This window comes from Miniopterus schreibersii, assembly GCF_964146895.1.
Source record: "Miniopterus schreibersii genome assembly, chromosome: 13".
In the NCBI taxonomy this organism is placed as follows: domain Eukaryota; kingdom Metazoa; phylum Chordata; class Mammalia; order Chiroptera; family Miniopteridae; genus Miniopterus; species Miniopterus schreibersii.
Window position 1 is genome coordinate 54,558,081 of NC_138113.1, and position 25,590 is coordinate 54,583,670.

General features: G+C 41.3%; 1 protein-coding gene across 3 annotated transcripts in view; it reads left to right on the top strand.

Moving 5' to 3' along the window:
• VWA3B (von Willebrand factor A domain containing 3B) overlaps nucleotides 1-25,590 on the top strand; it is a 143,521-nt gene that overhangs the window by 8,336 nt on the left and 109,595 nt on the right. For all 3 annotated transcript variants that reach the window (XR_014000089.1, XM_081155767.1, XM_081155768.1), the window contains exons 3-7: nucleotides 4,965-5,059; nucleotides 6,138-6,388; nucleotides 7,950-8,109; nucleotides 14,406-14,575; nucleotides 18,351-18,466. Coding sequence is in view for 2 of the 3 variants with exons in the window: in XM_081155767.1 (XP_081011893.1) it covers nucleotides 4,965-5,059; nucleotides 6,138-6,388; nucleotides 7,950-8,109; nucleotides 14,406-14,575; nucleotides 18,351-18,466 (792 nt within the window). In the remaining variant the exon portion in view is untranslated. The remainder of the gene's footprint in view (nucleotides 1-4,964; nucleotides 5,060-6,137; nucleotides 6,389-7,949; nucleotides 8,110-14,405; nucleotides 14,576-18,350; nucleotides 18,467-25,590) is intronic.

Here is a 25,590-nt window from a genome sequence, read left to right on the forward strand (position 1 = left end):
ACTTACCCTCCCTCCTGTCCTTAGTGTCATTGTTTCAATATAGTTTATCTCTACGTACATTATAAATGTCACAATCCAGTGTTATAATTTTTGCTCCAAAAAGACATTTGTCTTTTAAATAAACTGAGTAGAAAAATTGCATTTTAAAATCCTCATATTTACTATTTACAATATTTTTCTTGTAAGATTTGAGGTTCCATCTGCTGTTTTTTCCTTTGTCACATATGTGGTCTGCAGATATATTCTCCTAGTCTGTAGCTTGTCTTTTTATCTAGAACTTCTTACAGTTTCTCAGAGCAAAAATTTTTAAATTTTGATGAAGGTCAATTTATTGATTATTTTCTTGTATGGATCTTGTTGGATCTCAAAGATTTTTCTCCTTTTTTTTCCCCTAAAAGTTTTATAGTTCACATCTTACATTTAGCTTGTAATTAATTTGAGTTCATTTCTGTATAAGATTCATTTTATTGACCATGGATATACAGTTGCTCTAGCATCTTTTATTTAAAAGACAATTCTTCCTCTTTTGAATTGCTTTTGCATTTTTGTTAACAATTAGTTGGTTGTACTTATATGGGGCTATTTCTGGGATTTCTATTTTGTTCTATGCATCTATGTGTCTATCTCTCCAGTAATGCCATACAGTCTTGATTACTATGACTATATAATGTCTTGAATATGTAATAGCTTTCCATTTATTTTTGTCTTTGATTTCCTTCATCCAGCTGTCTTATAATTTTTGATATGTAAGTCTTACACGTTTTGTTAGATTTATACTAAATATTTCATTTTCTGAGCAATTATAAGTGATAATGTATTTTAAATTTTTGTTTCCATGTATTCATTGCTAGTATACAGAAATATGCTTGATTTTTTTTGTATGTTGCTCTCTATCTGTGACCTTATTGAACTTATTAGTTCTAAGAGGTTGTTGTTGTTGTTGTTGATTCCTCAAGATTTCTAGGTAGACCATGATGTCATCTCCAAATAGGGAAAATTTTTATTCTTCCTTTCTGATCTATATGTCTTGTATTTTCTTCTTTTGCTTGTGCTGGCTAGAACTTCCAGTACTATGTTGAATAGCAGTGGGTGAGAGTGGACATTCTTACCTCACTTCAGATCTTAGGGGAAAGATTTCAGTCTTTCACCATCAGCTATGTTGTTAGCAGTAGGTTTTTTGTAGATGTTGAGGAAGTTCCCCTGTATTCCTACTTTTCTGGGGATTTTTTTTTTATCATGAGTCATTTTTGAATCTTGTCAAATGAAAGGATCATGTGATTTTTCTTCCCTAGCCTGTTAATATGGTTGGTTATATTGATTGGTTTTTGAATATTGAACTAGCCTTGTATCTTGGAATAAACACCACTTGGTCGTGTTGTATAATTGTTTATATTGCTGAATTCTATTTGCTAATATTGTGTTAAGGATTTTTGCATCTGTATTCATGGAAGGTATTGGTCTGTAGTTTTCTCTTTTTATACTGCCTCTGTATGGTTTTGGTATCAGGGTTATACTGGCTTCATAGAATGGGTTGGGAAATATTACCTTGTCTTCTGTATTCTGGAAAATATTGTGTAGAATGTTAGTTCTTTATATGCTCAGTAGAATTCTCGAGAGAACCTATTCGAGCCTGAGGATTTCTTTTTGAGAAGTTTTGAATTACAAATTCATTTCCTTAATAGATATGGGGCTATTCATATGATCTATTTCATACTGAATGAGTTGTTGTAGTTTGTGTTTGGAGGCATTGATTCATTTCATCTAAATTGTTTAATTTATGCGTCAAATTGTTTGTGGGATTGCATTATTCTTTTCATGTTTGCAGGGTCTTTAGTGATATCCTGTTTCATTCCTGATACCAGGAATTCATGTCTTCCCTCTTTTTATATTTGTTCATATTGCTAGAGGTTTGTCAATTTTATTGATTGTATTAAAATACCACCTTTGTGTTTGATTTTTTCTTGTTTTTGTAATCAATTTCATTGATTTCTGCCTGAATCTTTATTATTTCCTTCTGCTTTCTTTGGATTTGTTTTGCTTTTCTTTTTCTAGGTTCTTTAGGTAGGTGCTTAGATTATTGATTTGAGACTTTTCATCTCTTTTTTTTTAAAAATATATTTTTATTGATTTCAGAGAGAGGAAGAGAGAGGGAGAGAGAGAGATAGAAACATCAATGATGAGAGAGTCATCATTGATTGGCTGCCTCCTGCTCACCCCGACCGGGGATCGAGCCCACAACCATGATCTCCTGGATCCTAGGTCGATGCTCAACTGCTGAGCCATGTCCAGCTGGGCTCATCTCTTCTTATGTAAGCATTTAGTGCTATAAATTTTCCTCTTGACACTACTTGAGTTGTGCCCCTCAAATTTTTATATGCTGTAGTATCATTTTTATTCAGTTTAAACTATTTTTATTTTTGTTGAGATTCCTTCTTTTACTGATGGATTTTTTAAAAACATGTTATTTAGTTCCCAAGAGTCTGGAGATTTTCCTGTTATCTTCTTGATTTCTAGTTTGTTTCCACTGGGTACAGAGCACATATCTATTTGGTTTTAGTTATTTTAAATTTTTAAAAATTTGTTTTATAGCCATAGATATGGTTTGTCTTGATATGTATTCTGTAAAACTTGAAAGGAATATGTATTCTTCTGTTGTTATGTAGAGTTTTCTATAAATGTCAGTTAGATCCTGTTTGTTGTGGTGTTGTTGAGTATCCTTGCTGATTTTCTGTTTAGTTATTCTATCAATTGTTGACAGAATAGAGTGGTATTGAAACCTCCAACTTTTATTGTGGATTTGTCTATTTCTCCTCAGTTTCACCAGTTTTTGCTTCACATATTTTACCAGCTTGTTATTTGGTGCATACACACTTTGGATAGCTATGTCTTCCTGGTGGATTGACACTTTGATAATTATATAATGTCCTGCTCTGTGCCTAATAATATTTTTTTGCTCTATAGTTTACTTTTCTGATATTAATATAGTCAATCCTGCTTCCTTTTTATTAATACTTATATGATTTATCTTTTTACTTTTAACCTATATAAATCATTATACTTGAAGCAAGTTTCTTATGGATACCCTATTGTTGGGTCATTTTTAAAATCCTCTTTGCCAGTTTATATAGTCTTCTGTAGGCTCATCTCCTTTAATCCTCAAAAAACAGTACTCTTGCCTCATTCCAGATAAATGTCTTAGATAAAGAGAGAGTGCTGCTGGTGATTTGAAGTTGCTCTATTTATGTCAGTTAAGAAGTTGAACTCTTGGAAATGGAGATTTTAGAGTTTGAGAGGTTTGAATGTCAATGATGTAAGAACTGTCCAAACCTGTAGGGAATTTTTATGAGTATTTTTGAGCCATACTGATGACAATTTTTTGGAAGTAAAATCTCAGTGGATTGAGAAAATGCTCCGGAGAATGGCAGTTTTCCGGCTTATTTATATATTACAATCAAAGGAGATGTAAGGGGTGTTACATGAAATCCCTTAGTGGTACATTAAAGAGACAGGAGAAAGCAACGTGGGAAATCTCTGAGACTGGGTAAAAAGTAAAATGGAGAGATATGTATTTCTTTTCCCTTGGTGGGTATAGAATAGTTAACAGTCACCATTTAACAGCACACAGAGATGGTATTTAGGTCACAAGATAACAATGAGAAGTTCTATGTCTTGTCTCTAGTGGGAGATTGTGCCCTGAGGGATGTGGAAAAAGGGGACTATCCTGACATTCCAAAGATATGTTATCATAGATGCAAAAAAGACAATAGACAGGCTCAGGTAAGGTAAAGATTGATCTTTGTCTAGGAAGATACATGACTAGTACATGACTACTCACCACAGCTGGCTTTTAGTTAGGAAGTTTTAATTTCAGACCATCCTGTGTAGTTACTTTTGGCCTCTGAGCTTGTAAGGCCCTCTATGCAGGCCTCCCCTGAGCTTTGTCAGGTTTAGTATGTTGCCCCTTTTTCTATCCACACGAGTGATGTTATTGCTGATGGAATTCAAGAATTCATTCTTTACTCTTTACTATTATGATCATTGGTCTTCAAGTCTTGTAAATTTTACCACCCCTGATAATTTGGGACCAAGCCTGGCCAGGGAGGCTATAAAATTCAGCCTGGCCCTTTCTGCCTTTCCAAAGTAGGCTGTTACCTTGCCTCCCTCGGAAGGCAGAGAATAAGACATACTGGATTCAAGAGCACCACCATTCTCTCTTCCATCTTTGGGACTTAACAACAACAACAATGAAATAATCAACACAATAAGAGCATCTCTGGGAAGCTTTGCCTCATCTTCTGTCCTGCCAAGTCAGAGTTAGTCCTTGAATCCTTTCTGTAGCATCTGTTCCACAAAGTAGTAAATATATGTCTTCGGCAGCATCATATTCCCATTCTGTAAGCACTGTGTGTATCATGTGGTGGGTGCTCAATATGTGTTTGTGTAACAGATGTTGAACAGCTGAGCACATAATCTGAGAGAATCTTGTGGTTTTGACATTCTGTGTGAGTATTCTGAATCTATTACCTGCTTGCTTCATTCACTCATCTATTCATGAACCCCTACTTGAGAGAGCAATAGATAATATCTAAGTTTAACTTTTAAAATTCTGAAAACAAGTCTAAGTCCTTGTCTGAATAAAAGTTTTCAGAAATTAAACACAATTTCTATATTTTCTTGTTCACCTCTGACTTAATCATACTGGACAAACAAGCCAGGAAACCAAGAATGCAAAATCCTGTTTTCCTCCTCATTTGTTTATGTATTAAAGTATTACCCATGTCATAAACAATTACATTTATAGCACCTAGAAATACTTCATTATTTGGATCAGAATACAAAGCATCACAGAGTGTTGCTGTCAGTGGGTTTATAATTTGAATGGTGTCAGAGAAAAGCATTTTGAAATCAAAATAAAAAGCATTGATAATGCACCATTTTGATTGTTGTTTTTCATAAAAATACAGATTATGTGACTTCTCTGGGGAGATTTGTGGCTTCCCGGTATGCCGATGGCCTGTTTCCACGGGTCTACAGAGCAGAAGATGGCACTGCATACAATGTAAGTGGAAGTTCCCTTAAGGGACAGGCCCAGTGATCACTGCTGAGGTCTGGGAGTGGCCTGTGCAGAGACAGTCACTGCTTCCATTGATGCTGGAGCTTGAGGAATAAGCTTGAAAGACAAGGGGATGGGGGAAGGAAAGGAGTTTAAGGCAGAGGGGACAGACAGCATGAGCCAAGGCAAGAAAATGTGGAATTACATGGAATGTTCAGAAAACACATTTTCCTTAACAATTTAGGTATTTTGGGGGTGTTCTGAGGGTTGTCAAAGTTTTTAAAAAGTACCAGATCTTTAAAATTGTGATTCTTCACAGAATAGAGTATAATTTTTTCTTATTCCTTTTCTGTGTCTCCTACTACCATACACCCTGAAAGGCCTTGCACAACTGTGCCTGATCTGTGTGAATGATGGTTTATTTGTGTATACAAGAAATTGCCCGCAAGCCTCTGTCACCTTTCAGTGACAGCCCCTACAGGTGTTGGTGGCAGCTGTAGGTATTCAAGTGATCCAGATACAGAGGAGCCTGGACTGGGAGACAGAGGAAACAGGATAGAGGTCATGAGCAGGAGGATAAGTCACTGGGGCAGCATCCTTAGAGGAAGCTGGGCAGATGTGCTGGCATGTTTAGAAGCATTTTCAGAAATATTTTTGGCATGTTGTAGTTAGGAAAACTTTTCAGTGAGGCTTATTTTTTTCCATCTGCCTTTGCTTATCTCTCTTTTTTCTTCTTAATTTCTTAAAAGTTCCCCTGGACATTTTCTGATAATGATAATTCTATAAATATAAAAATAAAACATTATCTAGAAATAGTTTTTTAAAAATAATGCTGTGTTTTGAATAGAACACATGATCATCTTTTCTCCTGTGGGGAATCAGCCAAAGGTTTTCAACTGAAAGACTAGAATGCTTCCTTTTGGATTATGTGGGGTTTGGAGGATCATCTATAAAATCGTTATTAATGCACAGTTCTTGATGGCAGAGGCCTTCACTCAGTGGGCCCCGTTGTTCCTGGCTACACTGTGGTTCAGATGACTTATTTTGGTGTGCTTTTGTTTTGTTTTACTTTTATTTCATTAAGCTGACAGCCAAATCAGAACTGATCTATCAATTTGTGGAACACCTAACACAAGCTGTGGAGAGCTATAAGCAACGGATAAACTGGCTCACCAGCAAAAGCCGGCAGATTTTCGGTGTCATCTTGGAACAGTGCATCACCATAGTGCTGGATTTTGGTGGCATCCAAGAGGAGGAGCTTAATCTGTGCCAAGATGCGCTAATAATGGTCCTACAGGAGCAGGTGGCTCACATAGCCAAGTTCAATATCATATGGTGAGTTTCCCATAGGAACGGAGTGTTTCACTGAGACTTCATAGGTAATTTTATTTATTTATTTGGAATTAAGTGGCATAAGTAACATAGTTAGCTCTATTGGTGGTGGTGGTGGTGGGGTTGTTATTTTGTAATTTCCTAAAATATAGAATTCCAGCAGAAAACCTACAATGAATAAATCTTAGAAAACTTTTATCTGCTTTGCACATGGCATTTTAGTTTGCAAATTAGGAGAGATTTAGAAACATACTTTTCTTCAATGCATGGCAAGGTAAAAAAATATAAGAATATGAATTATATTGAATATATATTTAAGGCCATAAAAATCCCTTCACTCATTTTAGATTTAACTTGGTTAATGAATTCATTCTCGTCACAAATTTCACTGGTTTTCAGACTGAGCTTGCAACTCAAGTTGACCTCCCCATAAATTCACCCCTGAATCAGAACAACAGGTGGCTGGCTTTATAGAATTTCCCATATTTCAGAGTTTTCACAATCATTTATGGATTCCTGGATTTGAGAGGATTTGGACTGCAGCACCAACTTCCCATGTGGAACAGTGGCTGCACCTCCCAGACAAGAAACATCTGGAAGGGAACATCTCCCCGAGTTTTTCTTTTTTATTTTTTTAATTGAATTTATTAGGATGACATTGGTTAATAAACTGAGTTTTTCTTTTTAAAAAATAAAACATTTTCAGCTAAATAGATGACATATTTGGGGATGCTACCTAATTGTGTTCTATCCCATGTTCCTGTTTCTGTCATGGATAAAGTACTGAAGGAACTAAGTGCTTAAGTCTGCCATGCTTTAGCTTTCTTGGAAATGTATGCTTTAGCATATATGCCACTTGTCCAGATTCTCTACCTGGAGGGGCCACACAGAGGTGACAGCCTCTGTCTCTGGAGGTGGGCTCTAAGAAATAACTCAGAATGGTTCACTTAGTCCAGGATTCACATAATTCTTATAATCATAAATTCATAAATGATTCTTACAATGCATTCAATTCATATGACTGTTTTTTAAATAAAAATGATTTAAGGAATTTTAAAAATTTAAATGCTCTTATGCTCTGCTGAACTCAGAACAATATTATTTTTGATCCAAAAATGCCACTGATGGGAACCTTTCAGAACAATGAAAACAACATAATAAAAAAATCCAGAAATAAAATTTTATAGTAAAAAAAATTGTTGCTGATTTACACATCTTAGTGCTGTGAATCCTTATAAATTTACTAGTAATGGAAGACAGTTACATATAAACCTGCCTGTTTATGAAAAGAACTTCAATAATTTTAATGCACTTTATAATGTTTGAAATCCTTTATGCTCCTGTAAACATTGTTTTTCTGAGTCAGTACAGCTGATGGAAGGTACTGCTGCTTTAGAAACCTGTCTCAGAACCAATAGTTTTGTTGGTAACTTTCAGAGGGCTGGGAGCTGCTTTTTCTTTCAGCGCTGGTGATGTTAAGTGGCTTATTGCTCGTGGCTGTGAGACTGAGGGCTGACAGCTGTGTTGACCACTGCCCATGACAGCCCCATGCAATTTCTTTCAGGGCTTCTCAAGAGCCTGTGAAATGGCAAGAAAATGCTACTCCTGTGATGGAACAATCCATAGCTGCTGCCATCAGTTGGGTTGAGAAACTGACCTTTGAGCAGGCTGTGAGCCAGGCTAGCCGCCTGGATGCTCTGCTGGAGGCTGGGAAAGACAAAGCTGTAAGTATATATCCAGGACTGGCCCTAGGTCACAAGGTGGCTTGACACTTTCATTATCCTCATACTGCTGATCTGGGTCCCTTCCCTGTGACATCCCACAGGGACTGAATCATTGGCATTAAAGATCCCCATAAGTCTTAATCCTATTCACCTCTGAATTTGTAACCAAGTGAGAAATAGGTGACAGGCCCTAGACAGGGATCAAAATCACAGTTTTGGTTATGGTAGAGCTGGACCAACCAAAATGAGACTCCCTAACACCTGTCCTCTGGGCCTGTCTGGGCTCCCATGGTGGGATGATTAGGGTTAACCCTCATTTAGCCACTACCAGGAAAGCCACATGCTGCTCACAGCCACTGAACATCAAGAAAGGACAGAGTATTAGGCCATAGTTCTGCATTTCTAACACTTTCATTGCACTCTTTCTCTCCTGACAATTAGATAAATCAGGCAACTCTTATGGGAGCAGAGCTGGAAGAGTCCTCATAGAACCCTTAGGATGAGGAAGTAGGACTTCCCTAACATCCATGTTCTGAAGCTTTCACACTTCCCCTTCCTCACAACTGGGTCTGTTGTGTGCTTTCCAAGATGAAGTATATACATGCCAATGATTCAGCCATTTTCAAATGTTAATGTATTCACAGGGTGCATTTTGATTAGGGACCTTTTGGAAATAAAGATTTATCTGGAAGAAGTGATTAAATGGTGGTGTTTTATGTGTCTTCTAGCCACAAGGATGTGTGTTTTTGTGAATGACTCTAATTGTGGGACTGTCAAGGGTAGTGGCAAGACAGAGAGGAAGTCCTCTGGGCAGGTGGGTCCTTTAACCCACCTCAACTCCCTGCATGGGGGTAGGTCCCCATTCCTTTAAGACAGCTACTTAATTAATACCTATTAATTAATATTAATGAATATTTAATTGCTTTCTCAGTCCTGGAAGCTTGGGAATTCTATAGATTTCAAACTGTATTCTGCTGCATTAAAAGTCCTTTCTTGGTCAGGAAGGCCATGCATTGGCACCTTGAAGGATAGTCCCCAGTGGTCACCAGACTGTGTTTATTGATACTGAGGATGATGGCTTGAAATTGGAAACACATTGTTTATTCTCATGAAGCCAGAAGAGCAAATGTTTCCCATTAAAGAAGAACAAAATACAGCAACTTTGTTCTTTGACCTTTCAAGTTTGTCTTAACATCTGTAAAATTTCAAGTGTCTGAATATTGTAATTAGCATTCAAGAAATGGGACATTTCACACGCTCATGTGTGTGTGTGCGTGCGTGTGTGTGCGTGTGTGCATGTGTGAGCGTGTGCACACACCCGTGCGCTCCTGGATGTTCTCTTTCTTTGTTCACCTGGCTTCCCTTACCACACCTGACTTTGACAACTTGACATGACTTCAAGATTTCCCAGTGACCTTGATTTTCTATTTTTCTTACCTCTGGTTTGTGCCTCTCCTTTCTCTGGGCTTCATCCAGCCCAGGAAATATGGAACATTTTAGTTAGATCCAGGGAAGTCCAATAGAAGAGGAAGAACCCAGAAAGAATCTTACAGGCACTGATCATCAAATGCCACCTGAACATTTTTGAGGAGAGACTGTGGAGTATGGCAAATGCAAAACATATTTAGACAAGTGTTCCCTCCACGTAGAGCTTTATCTGGGTGTGATCCCAAGGAAAAGTCTATAAATGCAACTGCCTCAGGTATAAAAATTCCATGCCCTATGTTTTATGAGGAGTAAAACAAAGTATGCGTGCATGCGTGTGTGTGTGTGTGTGTGTGTGTGTGTAGGATGGAGTGGGAGGTAATGGGTCCTCTACTCTGTGAACCTCATGTCCACCCCAGTGAGTTTAAAATTGATCCATGTCACTGCCGCTTGCTATGACTAGAAAAGATTTAAGGCTTAAGAAACTTGAACAATAAAGCTAAACACTCAGACTTTTCTTACTAATGATAACTTGCTTTAAGTTAGCATCTCCCATGAGTGAGTCCTGAGAGGAACCAAGAAAATAAGTATTGTCTTGTGTCTAAAGACTAATGCAGAAGTTGGGTTTTTGTATCAGGTCTATATGAGGAGGGAGGGCTGACTGATGTGCTTGGTTACGGTGAAGGAGGGTGTTCAGGTGTCCAGAGGCCATTGGCCTCCTCCAGAGGCAGGCTTTGTCACCACAGGTAGGCCAGGAAGATTGAACAGAGAGTAATAACTGAGCATGAGCCTTCAGAGGAGCTGGGCAGAGTGTGAGAGTCTGTTTAAATCTCTAATCATTGCATGTGAAGAGCACTATAGATGGATGAAATACTGTTGTATCCTGTGGAAACAAACCTGGTTCCTGGGTAGGACAGTGTGGGGTACTGAGGAAATATTCACTGTTTAGAGGAGCTGGCATCCTCAGGGTCCAGGTGTGCTATCCAGCTCAGGGTTTCTGCTCTGCACTATACCTCAGCCCCTGCACATGTCTTTTGAAAGTTGGGAGCTCCTTAGTCTTTATGAGGAAGAGGTGCTCTGCCAGGAGGCCCCAGAAGGCCTGCTGGTCCTGGATGTGAAGGTATTTAAGATGGAGAAGACTTATGATCTCAGCTGCCTGAGACAGCTGACCAGGGGCTCTGCCTCTGCTTTCACCTACCCAGAGGACAGGCACATCTACCTGACAGGCACAAATTTGTTTACTTTTTTAAAAAAATGTATCTTTATTGATTTCAAAGAGAGGAAAGGAGAGGGGGAAGAGAGAGATAGAAACATCAATGATGAGAGAGTCATTGATCAGCCACCTCGTGCACACCCCCCACTGGGGATTGAGCCAACAACTTGAGCATGTGCCCTGACCGGGAATCCAACCCCGATCGCCTGGATCCTAGGTCGATGCTCAAGCGCTGAGCCATGCCTGGCTAGGCTGTTTGCTTTTTCATTGGAAGACTAAGTGGGTCAATTAGAGGCAGACCCGCATGATTCCATAAGGAGCTTCCCTACTAGATAGTAAGCGAAGGATCAGCCATCTCAATAAAAAACCTGGCATTTCATTTACTTCCTTGCAGTGATTCAGACAGGCATCAGATCATCTCACTTTTGTGCCCCTAGCAATTGCAGTGCCTAGCAAGGGCTTGATAAAGCTTTGGCAAACAGTGAAGAAATAGAAAGGAAATAATTTGATATTCTTGAGGTTGGGGGCTAGAGGTGAATCTTAGAGAGTCCCATCCCCAAGCTATGGTACATATCTGAGTTTTTTTAATTGAAGGGAGGTGGTCTGCATAGGACCAGGTAGGTGAATTTGCTGAGCCTTGTGTGACTCTGGTAGGACTAGTGGGGTGGATACAGGGACCCTGAAGCCTGGGAGGCCAGAAAGTTGATGGTGGTCAAGGGTGTTAAGACAGATCTGAGAAGTGAGCTGGATTAATACCATGGAAGTAGTTTCTGCCATAAGGAGAATCAGAAAATCAAAATTGCTGAGCCAGGAAAGGTCTGCCACAGGCATGAGCAGGATCTGGAAGTTAGATTCAACATCCTGGTTGGTCAAAGCTGTTGCAGTGTACTGTCAAAGTGGTGTGAAGAACAGAAAGAATTTTGCTAGACGTCTCGTTGCTGTTCTGGTTGACTTTAATTTCTGCTTCCTCGCAGAGTGGAGAGTTTTAGACCCAGAGGCCTTGGGGGCTTTTGACAGGCTCGAACAGTGGGCAGTCAGAGAGGAAGCAGCCTCTTCAAGTCTGGTTCTTTTTTCCCCAAACCTGTGGCTGGGAAGCTGTTAAGGACTCCCTGGCCGGGCAGAATGCAGGTTACCATGGGAAGCTGTTGGACAAATGGCTCAGACAGAATAAGGCATTTTAAGTAAATACAGAAAAGCTCCACCCTATTTTATGTAGTATAAAGTGGCAAGAGTTTGTGACTCAGTAAAATAGCTGAACGTAACTCACATATTTTCCATGTCTTGTATTTTCAAATTCAGTGAAATCAGCATTTAGGGACATGCTGGCCAGTGAGGAAGCTGCTCCTGGTCCTGGTTGCTGCTGCTCCAGATTGGCCCTTGCCTCAGGGAGCTCAGAGGTCCTGGGTAGGGGTGAGGACTCCCGGGACGATAAGCCCCTGAACCAGACCACCTCCTGGACCCAACTTTGGTCAGTGATGTTGCTAGCAGGTGATCGGAGCCTTGGATGGTGTGGGAGCTAAGGAAGTGAAAATGGTGCCTGGCCTCTGGCCACTTTCATGTCCCATGATCTTGCTTTCATAATTTCGGGAGTTCACGTTCATCTCTAATAGGTGACCAGCCTTGCCATGATGAGGCGACAGAGTGAAGTAGTTAAACACAAGGACAGCAGCTCATGAGGTCAGGTAGCCTGGGCTTACTAGCTGCAAGACCAGGTCAATTAACCTGCCCAGGCCTCAGTTTCTTCATCTGTAAACTGGGCATGAGAATAAGAATTCATATCCCACAGGACTGTTGTGAGTGTTGAATAAAATAATTCATGTGAGCTTATCATCCCAAATAGCAGATGACTCCAGGGCCATTTCACTTTAAAAGCATTTTGCCAGTTTGGGGAGGGGCTAGCAATAGGTAGCATATTATCTTCCTCTCTGGTTTTCTCAGTGTCATTATGTGAGCAGAAAGGAGAGGCAGAAAGGCAGTGTGCAGAATGGGGGTGGTAGAGGCGGTCTCAGTGGAAATCTGTAGCAGGGGTACCTGAGAGCTGAACAGAAACATAGGCAATTAAGAAGCTGAGTAGTGAGCTTAATGAGTAACCTTATAGACTTAGTAAATGCAAGGAAATCCTAACACACTGCTAGCTACAGCAGTTTTTAGTTTGATGAAGTCTCAAGGGAAAACATTTCTTTACAAGGATTTTAGACTCTTAGGTTACTGCCAGAGCAACAAAGCTGAGTCTGCATGACATGCAGTGGAGCTGCAGGGTGTCAGAGCCACCGGCAGACCACCTAGAGATGTGTATCCTCACTGACCTCCCTATTGAGCTAACAAACCCTGGAAAGTACCCCTGTGTGAATGTAAATCCTATGAGAGGATGGACCATCCCCGTGCAACACTTAGGCACCAACACAGCTGAGACACTAATTACTAAGAGCACAGCTCAGTGGAGTCCATTCACTACATCTTACACAAGGTAATGTATACCAGCAGGAGAAAATGGAATTAGTGCATTTGCTGGAAGAACAATATTAGGAATAATGAGGAATCTGGACAACACAGTTTCCCCCTTCCTTCAATTTTTTTTCTGCCACTTGGGTGACTGGCTGAATGTACAGCTTTCTCAGTCTTTACGTTCCATTAGGTCCTTTTTAAAATCAGGGAGCTGGAATTAAAAGCCCCGAGAGAAAAAGTAGGGGTGGGAGGTAGGGGGACAGAGGAGGGCTCTCTTATGCCCCATTGGAGGAGGTAAACTGCACTCTCTCTCTTATCTTCATTAAAATCACTTGCCCCAGGTTACAGAGCTCATGAGTGGGGTGGTTGGGAAGCCATGGAATGCAAATCCTGGGAACGAGCAAGGGCATTGTGTTTTCTGTAGGACGGTTGTCACAGGGGCCCTCAGGTGGGTTTGACATAACTCTAAATTAAGCAGGGAGCCTTTGGGATTGACTCTTACCTGGTGAAGTATGCATCTCCTAGATCCCTGAAGGTTGGTGTGTGTGTGTGTGTGTGTGTGTGTCTGTGCCTGTGTGTCTGTGTGTCCTGACACAGGGGTTATCCATTCTCTTAGTCTTGTCATGGCATAGCATGGCGACATGAGAAAAGGTCCTGTGGGTGGACCTGTCTCTTAACCTGCTGTGTGAAGTCAGGACAGCCTCACCTCCCCAGGCATGTGCTTCCCTGTGAGATGAGACCAGAGGATGAAACAACTGGGAATGTGTCCTCCTGCCACATTCTACCTCACACCAAGGATGGAGGAGTTGGACTGTAGAATTCTGGCTCCATGGGAAATAGCTAATAAGCTTCCTGCCACAGTGGCTATGTGTCTTCATGTTGAAAACAGCTGCTCCTTACCTGTATTTGTACTCATGGGCTCAGAGGAAGCTCTTCTGCAAACCTGCCAACCAAACCCTTCCCATGTGACACCCGAGACTGTGGCCACTCCCAACAGACAGTCTTGGCACCAGGCCTTGAATATCTTACTTCCTGACCTTGGTCCCCAAATGTCTTCACAGAACACTGAGCAGTGCTGCTATCCTTTCTGTTCCTCCCTCTCCCCATCCCACCATTTAAAAAAATGCCATTTTGTAGAAAGAGTATTGCCAACTAGTCCAGTACAAGGCTATGGCATGTCAGGTGATAAATTGCTGGTACTCCTGTTTTGCAGATTGAATCCATTTACTACTTTGTGGTGGGGGACATTCCTGAGGAATCCAAGCAGCTTCTCCTCCAGAGAGCATTGGAGATGCCATGTCCTGTCTGCACTGTGTCCTTCAACGCCAGAGGAGAAGGCACTATAGCTTTCTTAAAGGATCTGAGTGCCAAGACTCACAGCAGGTAGGCAGAAACATGCTCTGGAGGGACTGCTAGTGAGTCCTGGGTTCTTTGTGGTCCTAACCAGCCTGTGGCTGTGTTCTTTCTGTCTAACCAGCAGTATTTAGTCTCCATGAACCTTTTCTTCTCTACCCTGTACTAGTCTTGCCTTTTTATTTTCTGTAATTTGTATGCTTGGACATCTTGGGACCTTGCAAAGACTGCCCCTCCCAGGGCTAGCTAATCCCTAGAGACGGTGAATGACTCATGGGAGTGCAGCTTTCCTGTGCAAACTAACAAATGCAGAGCCAACATACTCACCCTCAGGACCCCTAACTATCCCAGAGCCAGATACCAGAAAACTCCTATACCTCAGAACTTGCTGAAATTACTCAAATTTAGCCAATCCTAAGCCTGCTTACTCTGCCTTGCCCATTCCTTCCTGCAGAATCCACATGTTTCCTCTGCCTCCTGACCAGCCCTGGTGCTTTCCTGTGTGGCCCTGTGTAGGGCGTGGTGGCCCCTTCATCTTGGGCACTGTATTAGTCATTTCTAGTTGCTATAGTAGCACAGACTGGGGGGCTTAAACGACAGAAATTTATTTCTCACAGTTCTGGCTGCTGTCAATCCAGCTCCAGGTGCCTGCTGATTCAGTTTCTGGTGAGAGCTCTCTTTCTGGCTTGCAGACAGCTGCTTTCTTGCTGTGTCCTTTTATGGGAGGGAGAGAGAGGGAGAGGGAGAGAGAGAGGAAGGGTTGGGGAATCCAGAGCATGTAAGCTCCCTGGTGTGTCTTTTTATTTATTTTTTATTTTTTAAATATATCTTTATTGATTTCAGAGAGAGGAAAGGAGAGGGAGAGAGAGATAGAAACATCAATGATGAGAGAGTCATTGATCAAGCCCGCAACCAGGCATGTGCCCTGACCGGGAATCGAACCCTGATCACCTGGATCCTAGGTCGACGCTCAACCGCTGAGCCACGCCCGGCCGGGCGCTGGTGTGTCTTTTTAAAAGGATACTAATCCTATAGGATCAGGACCTCACCCTTAGGACCTCGCTTAATCTTAATCATGGATTAAACTTTATAGGCTCTCTCTCCAAATACAAACACTTTATGGGTTAAGGCTTCAGCATATGAAATTGAAGGGTGGACACCATTCCGTTCATAGCAGGAACTGTGAGCAATGAACTATCTTTTCAGTGGCAGTTGAAGTGATCTGTTGGCCTCATCATATATGAATAATAATGAAATCTACATTTTAAAACATACCCCACGGCCCTGTCTGTGTGTAAGTTAAAGTCCCTGTGGACAAAGGCCAGCTGCTTGTGTGATTACCAGGAGAGTGACTGGGTCCTTTCCTAAGAGCCTGTTTGCAATGAGTGCAGTGCCGCTCTTGAGTACATGTTTTTATTGATTTCAGAGAGAATAAAGGAGAGGGAGAGAGAGATAGAAACATCAATGACGAGGAAGTCACCGATCAGCTGCCTCCTGCATGCCCCCGACTGGGGATCGAGCCCACAACCTGGGCATGTGCCTTGACCAGGAATCAAACCCCCATCGCCTGGATCCTAGGTCAATGCTCAACCGCTGAGCCACGCTCGGCTGGGCTGAGTACATGTTCTTAAATTGAGTTGCTCATCATGTTTGAGTGGGGAGCTTAATCATTTGGAGGCCTGGGCTTTACCTTGCAGGCTGATTCCACATAATACAGGGGAGCCTGGGAATATGCATTTAGCCCTTCATTTTGCATAAGAACGACTGAGGGAGCTTAATTAAAATGCAGATGTCTTGGCCTCAGCCCCAGAGATACTATCAAGATCTAGGGCAAGCCAGGGACTTGGATTTTTAACAAGACCCCTGGGGATTCTGAGGAACATGGGCTCTGGCTGCTCTTAAAGCCAGTAAAAGCAATTGGCTTCCATTCTGGGTGCCTGAGTCCCCCAAATACAGAAAGGGCTCACTGCCCCGCTTTTGCTATTGGAGACAGAAAAAGGCAACTGGCAGGGCCACCTTCCTTGCTTGTCCTCCTCTCAGCTCATGTGGGCATCTTCTTTGGGCAGGGGAGAGTCTAGGGAGCAATTTAACAGGGAGTTCACTCTGACCTTTAGCACTTCAAATTTTAACAATTTAGCACTGCAGCATTTCAGCTCCTGACTCTTAGGCCATGCAAGTTTTGAAGAGGACAATGTATAGACAGCCCTCCTGTTCCTGCTCTGGCCCTTGAAAGTGAACCCAACCCACAGACAGTGGTGCTCCTGTTCCTCCCTGCGCCAGGGCCCTGGACTCCCGGTTGGTCTCTCTGCACTTCTGGCTCTTGAGCACCAGCTAAAGTGCACTTATTATTTAACTGTAAGGGCATGTTCTGAGCACCTCAGCTTGCAGGGACCTGGACTCTGGGTTCCCTGTGCCCAAGGCTGTGTCTGGGCAGAGCCACTAGCCCTCAGGTGCAGTGCTGTACTCTGGGCTCTCCAAGGAGCCCATCTTACTGGTGATTTGCTTTCTGCACAAGTGAGGCTGTATTAGCCAGAGGGAATGTCTGCCTTGTTCTCTTTTCTAACCTGGAGACCACACCAGAGAATAGAAAGTCTTGGGCACCAAAGGCCTTGGCACGAAGGGGGTAGGTCCTGCCAAGAATAGCCTCAGCATCTCTTCCCTGCCCTGCTAGGAAGATGGCCATTTATGCTCTGGAACAGGTCCCAGCAGGAGGTAGGCACAGCCAGCTTGAGTCCATCAGCCTCATGAGGGGCCATTGGACAAGACTGGCTTGTTCATTGCCATCAAGCCATTGTCCTAGTGTCACCTGAAACCCTTATAAATAGACATGACTGAGGCTTTCCATGGCCCAGGCGAGGCCCACACCTCTCCCTCTGTCAGCCCATCCATCCATCCATCCATCCATCCATCCATCCATCCATCCTCACCTGTGCTTCAGGATTCTCTTTTGGTTGAATGAGTAGCAACACATAACCCCTAAGGGCTAGAGGTGCTCTTCTCAGAGATCTCCTCTGTCAATCTGAAAGAAATTCCCTATGACTAGTGACTTTTTGGATTCCAGATAAGTGGCTTCGGGTGTGACTTAGCCCATAGGGTGTGACTTAGCCCATAACCCATGCATGACACTGTTGCTCCTTGAGATTTAAGGTGCATGTGAATCCCGTGGGGAGCTTGTTCAAGTGCCAATTTGGCCTAAGCGTCTGGATGGGTGCGGCAACATACACCCTAACCAGCTCCCAGGTGCTGCTGCTGCTCCTGGGGCCACACTTGGAGGAGTCAGTCCCTACAGACCTGTCTGCACAAGAAATCTTCCCATTCGTACTATGCATAAGTCCTGGGGAAGTGTATATTTGCTGAGTTAAAGCTGACTGCAGCCTGTCAGCCACTGGCAGGTTAAGCATGGTGCCTGTGGTCTCCTGCCCTTTGACTGCAGGGCTGTGGGCACTGTGGGGCCACATTAGACTCGGCTTGTCAAAACTGTGCTGCCATGATTGAACCCTGTGAACAAGGAATAAATGTAAGCATAGGGTATCTTTTTTTCAGGGTCAAGAAATAGCACTTGACTGAGCAATTACTCTGTAATGAAGAGAAAGAGTCATCGATTAAAATCCCGAAGCATCCACAATTCTGTTTTCTCCCACCTTCTCATCTTCCACCTGTGGGAACAGACAAGGCACAGGGAAAGGAGGGAGGCGTCTATAGTGCCTGGCAGCGTTGAAGAGCAAGTCCACAGTCTCGGGAGACTGAACAGACACGTGCAAATACCACTTTCCAGCCTAATGATGCAAATCTCTTCACGTTTCAGGTTCCATGCGTTTGCAGAGAGAACAGAGTGTGTGGAATTTCCTGCATCCTCCATAAAAGATGGTGACAGTGTAGTGACTAGGAATTCAAGGAAACTGAAAGGAAAACCCCCTCCAGGTACCTGGAACCAAAAAGAAACAGTGTGCTTTGTATCTTAATCATTTCAGGTGATCTTGTATCCTTAGGAAATACAGCACCAAGTAGGGACTGACTGGACCTTGTGTTATTTATGTGGAACACGGGCAGAGTTTATGGATGTTAGTGGTGAATTAACAACCAGTTTTATCAATGAGTCCTAAGTTTATCACCCAGGAAGTGGCCTAAGTGACGCACATTTACAAACTTGGGAACCTTCTGGAGACGTGTCAGTGCAGGACTTGGATCTTGGCAGGGCAGAGCCACTCTGCTGCCCAGGTTAGCTGGATGCCATAGTGAGGATGCCCATGGTTCTCTGCTGCTCTGCGAGGCAGGGACAGCAGTGCTTATAGATGCAGATGCGGGATTGACCTCCTTGTTGGGGGCCAAGGCTGCACAGGAACTTCTGCAGAGGCTGAATGAACCTCCCTCTCGAGGAATGTGATCATATTGTTTAACAGGCATAGAAAATGCAGTCACAAAATCAGTGAGAAGTAGGGTTGTGGTTTGGAAAGACAGTACTAGACAGTTACTCAGAAAGCCAAGAGATGGTAGTTTCATTGGGACTGTGAAATTGCAAAGTGCCAGACACTGAGCACACACCACTGAGAGAAGCAGGGAAGGAAGCTCCTGTCCTTTGTGAGATGACTTGGCACAGGAGTAGTCAGACATCTGAGAAAACCCATCCACCTCCACCCCCCTGCTCACTTTTAGTAGTCAGCCAGTTTCTATCTTCAATGTGAGGCAAGAACTACTCTTTGGGGACGGGGGAGAAGCTGCATGTTTCAGCTGCTTAAGCTTCCTGTTGATGTAATGGTGTTGCAGAGGCTCCCAGAGGAAGGGCACTGGGACTGCACAGGAGGCAGTTGTGTCAGGTGGGGAAGGTAGGGGGCAGGCAGGTGTTCAGGCAGAGATGAAGTCTGGGGGTGGAATCAGGTATTCAGATGTGGGTAAAGGTAGAGGGTGGAGTCAGGTGGTCAGATGGATTCAAGGCAAGGTGGAGGTCACAAAGTGTGTATCAGAGATAGGCTTTGTGAGTTCAGATTCTTAGTGCCCCAAAGCAGAGCAAGAGTGGTCCCTGTGGAACTCAGGGTGGGCACTACTTTAGGTAATAATCTACACCTTTGTTCTGATGGTGAATTAGACATTGCCAAGAAATTGAAAAAATATCAATTGATAAGCAAGGTTGATGCTAATGTAAGAAAAAATTAACTCAGATTATATGCCATGCCTGTTGAAAATAATTTACAAGGTTAAGCCTAGTGGGCAATGAATCAATGAGAGTGAAGAATGTGAGATGTCACCAGCTCCCCAAGCCATGCCAATTACTGTCAATGGGGTTTAATTTTGGTCTATGTATTCCTTGGAAAGTCATTTTAAAAGGGAGACATATCTGGCTGCATAGCTTACATTTTCAGCAAGTACCATCCTCCCAACCCTGGGAAGCATACAGATTAATTACAGATAAGAACATTTTTCTTAAAATAAAATACTCAGAGTGTGGCCTGCCACTCTAATACCATTTCAGTGATCACATGTTCTGAATTTGGGGAGAGTCCCAGATCCTAAATATGAGTCTTGTCTTCTCTATCCATCATAATGTCCCAGAAATGCCAACATTCCAAGTTGACCTCTCCCACTCAAAACCAGTCCAGAAATCCTTGACTCTTTTGTTTGGAAAATTTGTGGTTTCCAACCTTTTCTGGGGCCTCAGAGATAGTTCTTCAGTCTTTTCCTGATCAGTTCCCTCTCCCCATGTCCCCATAATCGTTTTCAACCATTTATCAGTGTCAGTTTCCTCAGGTTCCTCTCCAGTGTGGGGAGGGAGGGTACCCCCTCAGGAAGTAATTTTCCAACTATTGTATAGAAAACTAGACTATCAAGTGAGGGGCTAGAGGATCAGTACTCAGGGAAATCACCTGGCAATTTAAAGAAATTTCCTGCTCTTATTGATTTTCAGAGTATAACTAACTATTACCCCACGCAGTACACCAATGCAAAAAGAAACTCTGTAGTTAAGATAAATAATAGTTTTAGAAAGTAAAAGATACATAAAATTGACCATCTTAATCATTTTTAAGTGTACATTTCAGTAGTGTTAAGTACATTCACATTGTTGTGCAACCAGTATTCAGAACTCTTTTCATCTTGCAAAATTGAAACTCTGTACCTATTAACAACAAATCCCATTCTTCCCTCCCCCAGGCCCTGGCACCCACCATTCTCCTTTCTGTCTCTGTGCCATTGCTTTATTATTATTATTTTAAAATTTAGCAAACACTTAGACATTGCTGGGTACATGACAGTCAGTGTTTCAGCCTCTTATCAAATTTTAGCACACTTAATCTTCATTGAAGCCCTATGGAGTAGGGACTATTAGTATCCTCATTTCAGTGATGGGGAAACCAAGACAGAAAGTGGTTAAGAAACTTGTTCAAATTCACCGAGCGAGTAAGTGGCAGAGTAAGGATTGAGACTCAGGCCATTGTACCAGGGTGGTTTTCTTCAGCGACTCATTTTATGTATAAAACATGACAGACCTCCTCTGACTATCTCTCATGTCTGTCCTTTCCCCCTCTGGTATTTAAAATACTTTATTTCCGTTCTCTGGTTTCTTACAGTGAGTTCCACAGTATATTTTCTTCACTGAGTTTCTACTGATTTTATCTTAACTTTTGTGATTTTTTTCCTGCTTTCCTGAGTTGGTCATATGTCATCTCTTCTTGTCATCTCACCCTTGAGTTTTTAAATTTTTACTTTGTTTTCTTCCTTCATGGAGATGATGGCTTCATATATACTTTTAAATTCATGGTCAAATATTGCATCATAATTTCTTATCTTCCTTGATAACATTTTTAGTGAGTATTCATCTATTGATAGTTTTATTGGCTTTTTCCCTCATTTTTTCTTGTAATACCTTGTTTGGATGCTGTTTGTTAGCTTCCTTTTTATTATTTGCCACTGGAAGGAGATGGGATAAATCTGTGCAGGAAATTCCTGTGGGAGGTAGGGTAGGGAGGGCTAGGCTTCACAGCTCCAGGCTCTTCTCTGCTGCTGCAGAGAAAGTGGTGCCTACAGATAAGCCAGTTCTGGGTGATGCTGCCTCCCTTTGCTCCCTGAATCAAGTAGACAGACTTTTGTTACTGGTCCTTGTTCCTGCAGCAGCCAGCGTTGCCAAGAAGGCTCACCTTTGACTTTAGGTGGGCCTCCACCTCCGAACGCCTGCCCAGGCTCCCTAGACCACTCCAGGTGCACACCCTGCACTTTCTCCTTCCCCATCTCAGCTGCTCTTGACAGCCTTTATCTGGATGTTACTTGTCTCCTAATTTAGCAGAAGAAGGTATTTGTGTTTTATTTTTCATTCTCATTCCCTCCATAATTTCTAGGGAAAAAGACATTGACTTATATAGTTGTGTGTATCCTGGAAGTAAAGGCTTCATCTTAAATGTTTAAAGGTGTGACAGTGAGCTCTAAGACCAAATGTGAAACCTGGTGTCTACATCTACTGTGTGGGGTGGACAGGATCTTTCACTTTTTCTTGTTATGCATTTATGTTTTGTGCATCATGTTGCCACTCACTGTGTTTATTTCAAAAATTATCATTTGAACACAGCCTTTCTATGATCAATTTCTCAAATTCCAAAATAACATTTGATAGGTTGGTATGAAATTCTGGTGTTTTAAAAGAGAATATAATTTGTAAATATTAAAAAATAACCCTCATCATCTGTGGGTTTTTTTCCTCTATTGCATCAGTTATTTCCCAGAAACCATGATATCACTTCTAATTATTGAATGAGAGTGATGAAGTGTACTAACCCTCTAACTGTTTAACTTCTGTCACTTCAAAGGGTTTTTTCTAAGATGGTTAAAGCTGGGGTCTGTGTGTTGCTAGGTACATCACATACATTAACTCATTTAATCTTCACAATAACCATGTGAGGTGAATCATATTATTATCCCAATTTTTCAGAAGAGAAACAGTCTTGGAGTTATCCCCCGCAAAGCTCTGTGTATGTTTTTAATCAATTATATGAGAATAACCATAATAATACCTACAACACAATGTTATTAGAAAAGTTAAGTGCCTAGCTTATATAGTAGTCCCCCCTTATCTGTGGTTTCATTTTCTGTGGTTTCAGTTACCAGCAGTCAACCGTGGTTCAAAAATATTAAATGGGAAAATTGGAGTTATTTTCTGAGGCTACACAGCTGGTAAGAGGCAGAGCTCCAGATTTGAGCCCAGGCTCATGAAAAGTAGGCCATCTTGTACTCTGCAGACAGTATAGTATAGACAAGGTGGAAAATACAGGGAAGAAAGGGAAAGAAATATTGTTGCCACCAAAGATTTTCACTGTTGAATGCAGTGATGTATTTCCTTCCAATCTTCTCATTGCATATACCATTTTGAACAATTGAAGCATAAATGTCATATTATGTACCAATTTGAATATTGCATTTTTTACTTAATATTGTAGCAAGTATGTTTCCATGTTCCTAGAAAACTTCTGTAAGTGACATTTAATAATACATAATACTTCATGAATGTGATATAGTATAATTTTCTTAATCATTTCCTGTGGACATTTGGGTGCTTTCTTATTGTTTTGCTATTCGAGATGATAACAGCATTTATCTTTTTTTGTGTGGTGTATTTCCTCCTATATTTTAGATTTTGGAGGGATTGATTCTAGTAGTGAAAATACTGGATCAAATATATTTGTATATTTTGGGGGTAATCTCTCACACTTAATTGCTTTCCAAAAAATGTTTCAAGACAATTCACATCAAAAGTATATGGGGAAGACCCATTTCACTGAACCTGAGTTAGCATAAAAACAGTATCTCATTGTTTCCATTTGAATTTCTTTAATGGAGAAATTAATGTCAATTAGTAGTGAAAAGTAGTAAGCATTTTTGTATGTAACTTCTTCTGTGAATTACCTCTTTGTCTTTTGCCCATTTAACTGCTGGGGTCTTGTGTTTCTTACATAGTATGAGCTCTGTATGTTAATGATGTTAACTCTTTGGTGCTATTATTTATGGATAATTTATCCTAGTGATTGTTTTCCTTTTGATTTTGGCTATATTTTATATGCAACCTTAAAATCTGCACAGTAAGTCCAATATGCAGATCCTGTAACTTTCGTGATTCTGTCTCTTTTCCATTGATCCTTTATAGCCTGAGTTTAAAACAAAAACAAACATCTTTTTGGTCCATCTAGGTTTATTTTGAGGTATGGTATATTGTATGGATATAAATGGATGTTTTTCTCCATAGCTCAAAGCTGTATTCACACCATTCACTTCCTAACCCCTATTTCTCTGGCTCCCTTTGTAATATACTACATTCCTATGTGATAGGCTTGCTCCTGGGTCGTCTGCTTTGCTTCACTGCCCTTTCCCGTCTAGTGATGACCTTTGACATTAATACGTTTTTCTATCTGCCCTGTATGTTTCTTGTAGATGTGAAAAATGGGTTTGATATTTTTCAAATAAACTTCCTTTTGTGTGGTGTGGGACTGAATCTTCTAAGGGGAGGACACGTGTGTGCCTGATTTTTATGGTGTCTTACCCAGTGTGTGCTTGTTTCCTCATAATATCCACTGACATTTTAAGCTTTTTATTTTTTACCCCAAATATATTTTCCTTCCTTTCTCTTATTTTCTTTTCTTCACTCTTCCCCCACCTTGTTCATTAGTATAGATTTGGGGAGGTCCAGCAGTACAATTTGAAAAGAAAATAAAAAATTGAGTTGAATCAGCAGTTTGCGTACTGCACTTTCCTTGCCAATGTACTAAATAAAGCCTTTAAAATTTTGGAACAATGATATTGCATTTGTACCAATTAGCAAATGGAGATTTAAAAGGTGATAATTATTCTCTAAAGTTCCCAGAGTTCTTTGGACTGCTCCAACTTAATTAGTAGAGACTGGCTAAATAGATAAATGCATTGCTACAAATTCTGATTTCATCTAATTTTGATGTTTGGTACTTGTTGATAAGTAGATATTTATAGGAATCTGCATTTCTTATAATGGGTTTGATAAACAAATTATAATAGTATCAGCAAATAAGTCAATTATGCATGAATTATGATCGTTAGGCTCTGTAATTTGGGATGATTCCTTACATTAACCTCTTCTCCTAAAAGGAAGAAGTAGTTGTAAACTGAGAGAAATTTTATCTTGTTTCTTGCTTTATTAGAAAGGCAAAATAGATACATCAAGTACAATCATTTATTTATTCTGTGCCTGCTTTCGATTCTTATATGGACACTAATTCCTTAGAAGAATGTCCTCTCAGATTGAAATTTTTCCTGTTTGTTTTTCCAGGACTGTTCTTTTCAGGTGATGGGAAGCTTTTGCAGGGCTTTGACAGGGGCAGTATGTGCTCTTTAGGTTGATACATTAAATAGTGTTACATTTTAAGTTTTTCTTTTACTACTTCCCAAGAGTTTGTGGTCCATCTTCCTTGTGAAGAATATTTAGAGAGAGGATAGGAAGGGGGGGTTAAGGTTCATGGTGCCTATTGTGTCAGTTCCACTGGGCACTTGTGCAGATGGTGGTGCTGGCCCACCCCAGGATCAGGGGAAAATTGCCTCTGACCCATGATTCTGTGGTCAGGTGCTATCTGAAGACCTTCTCTCGGATTTCTGAGAAACTAAGGTGAGCCCTTTTGCTCCCCTTGCCCTCTGGTATCCTCTGTTTGCCTGCACTGGGTCTCGTTTCCCCATGTTAGCCTGGATGAAAAGTCATGTCCTCTATTCCCTCCCACCACTGTCTTCTCACACTCTTTAATAGGTGCTACTGACCCTTTGAAGGGTCAGTACTGATACAGTTTTGATGCTGACCAGTTTATTTGCATGCATAATGGTGGATGGGAACTGGCATTTGGAACTAGGAAGTGAATACTGTATTGAGGAAAGACTAACATACATCCTCTCTGGATCCTTCTATTTCTCCTTTTGCCTTTTGAAGCCTCTCTCTATTTCTTCTTTTTTTTCCTTTTCTTTCTTTATTTTTTAAAAAATATTTTTATTAATTTCAGAGAGAGGGGAATGGAGAGGGATAGAGAGATAGAAACATCACTGATGAGAGAGAGTCA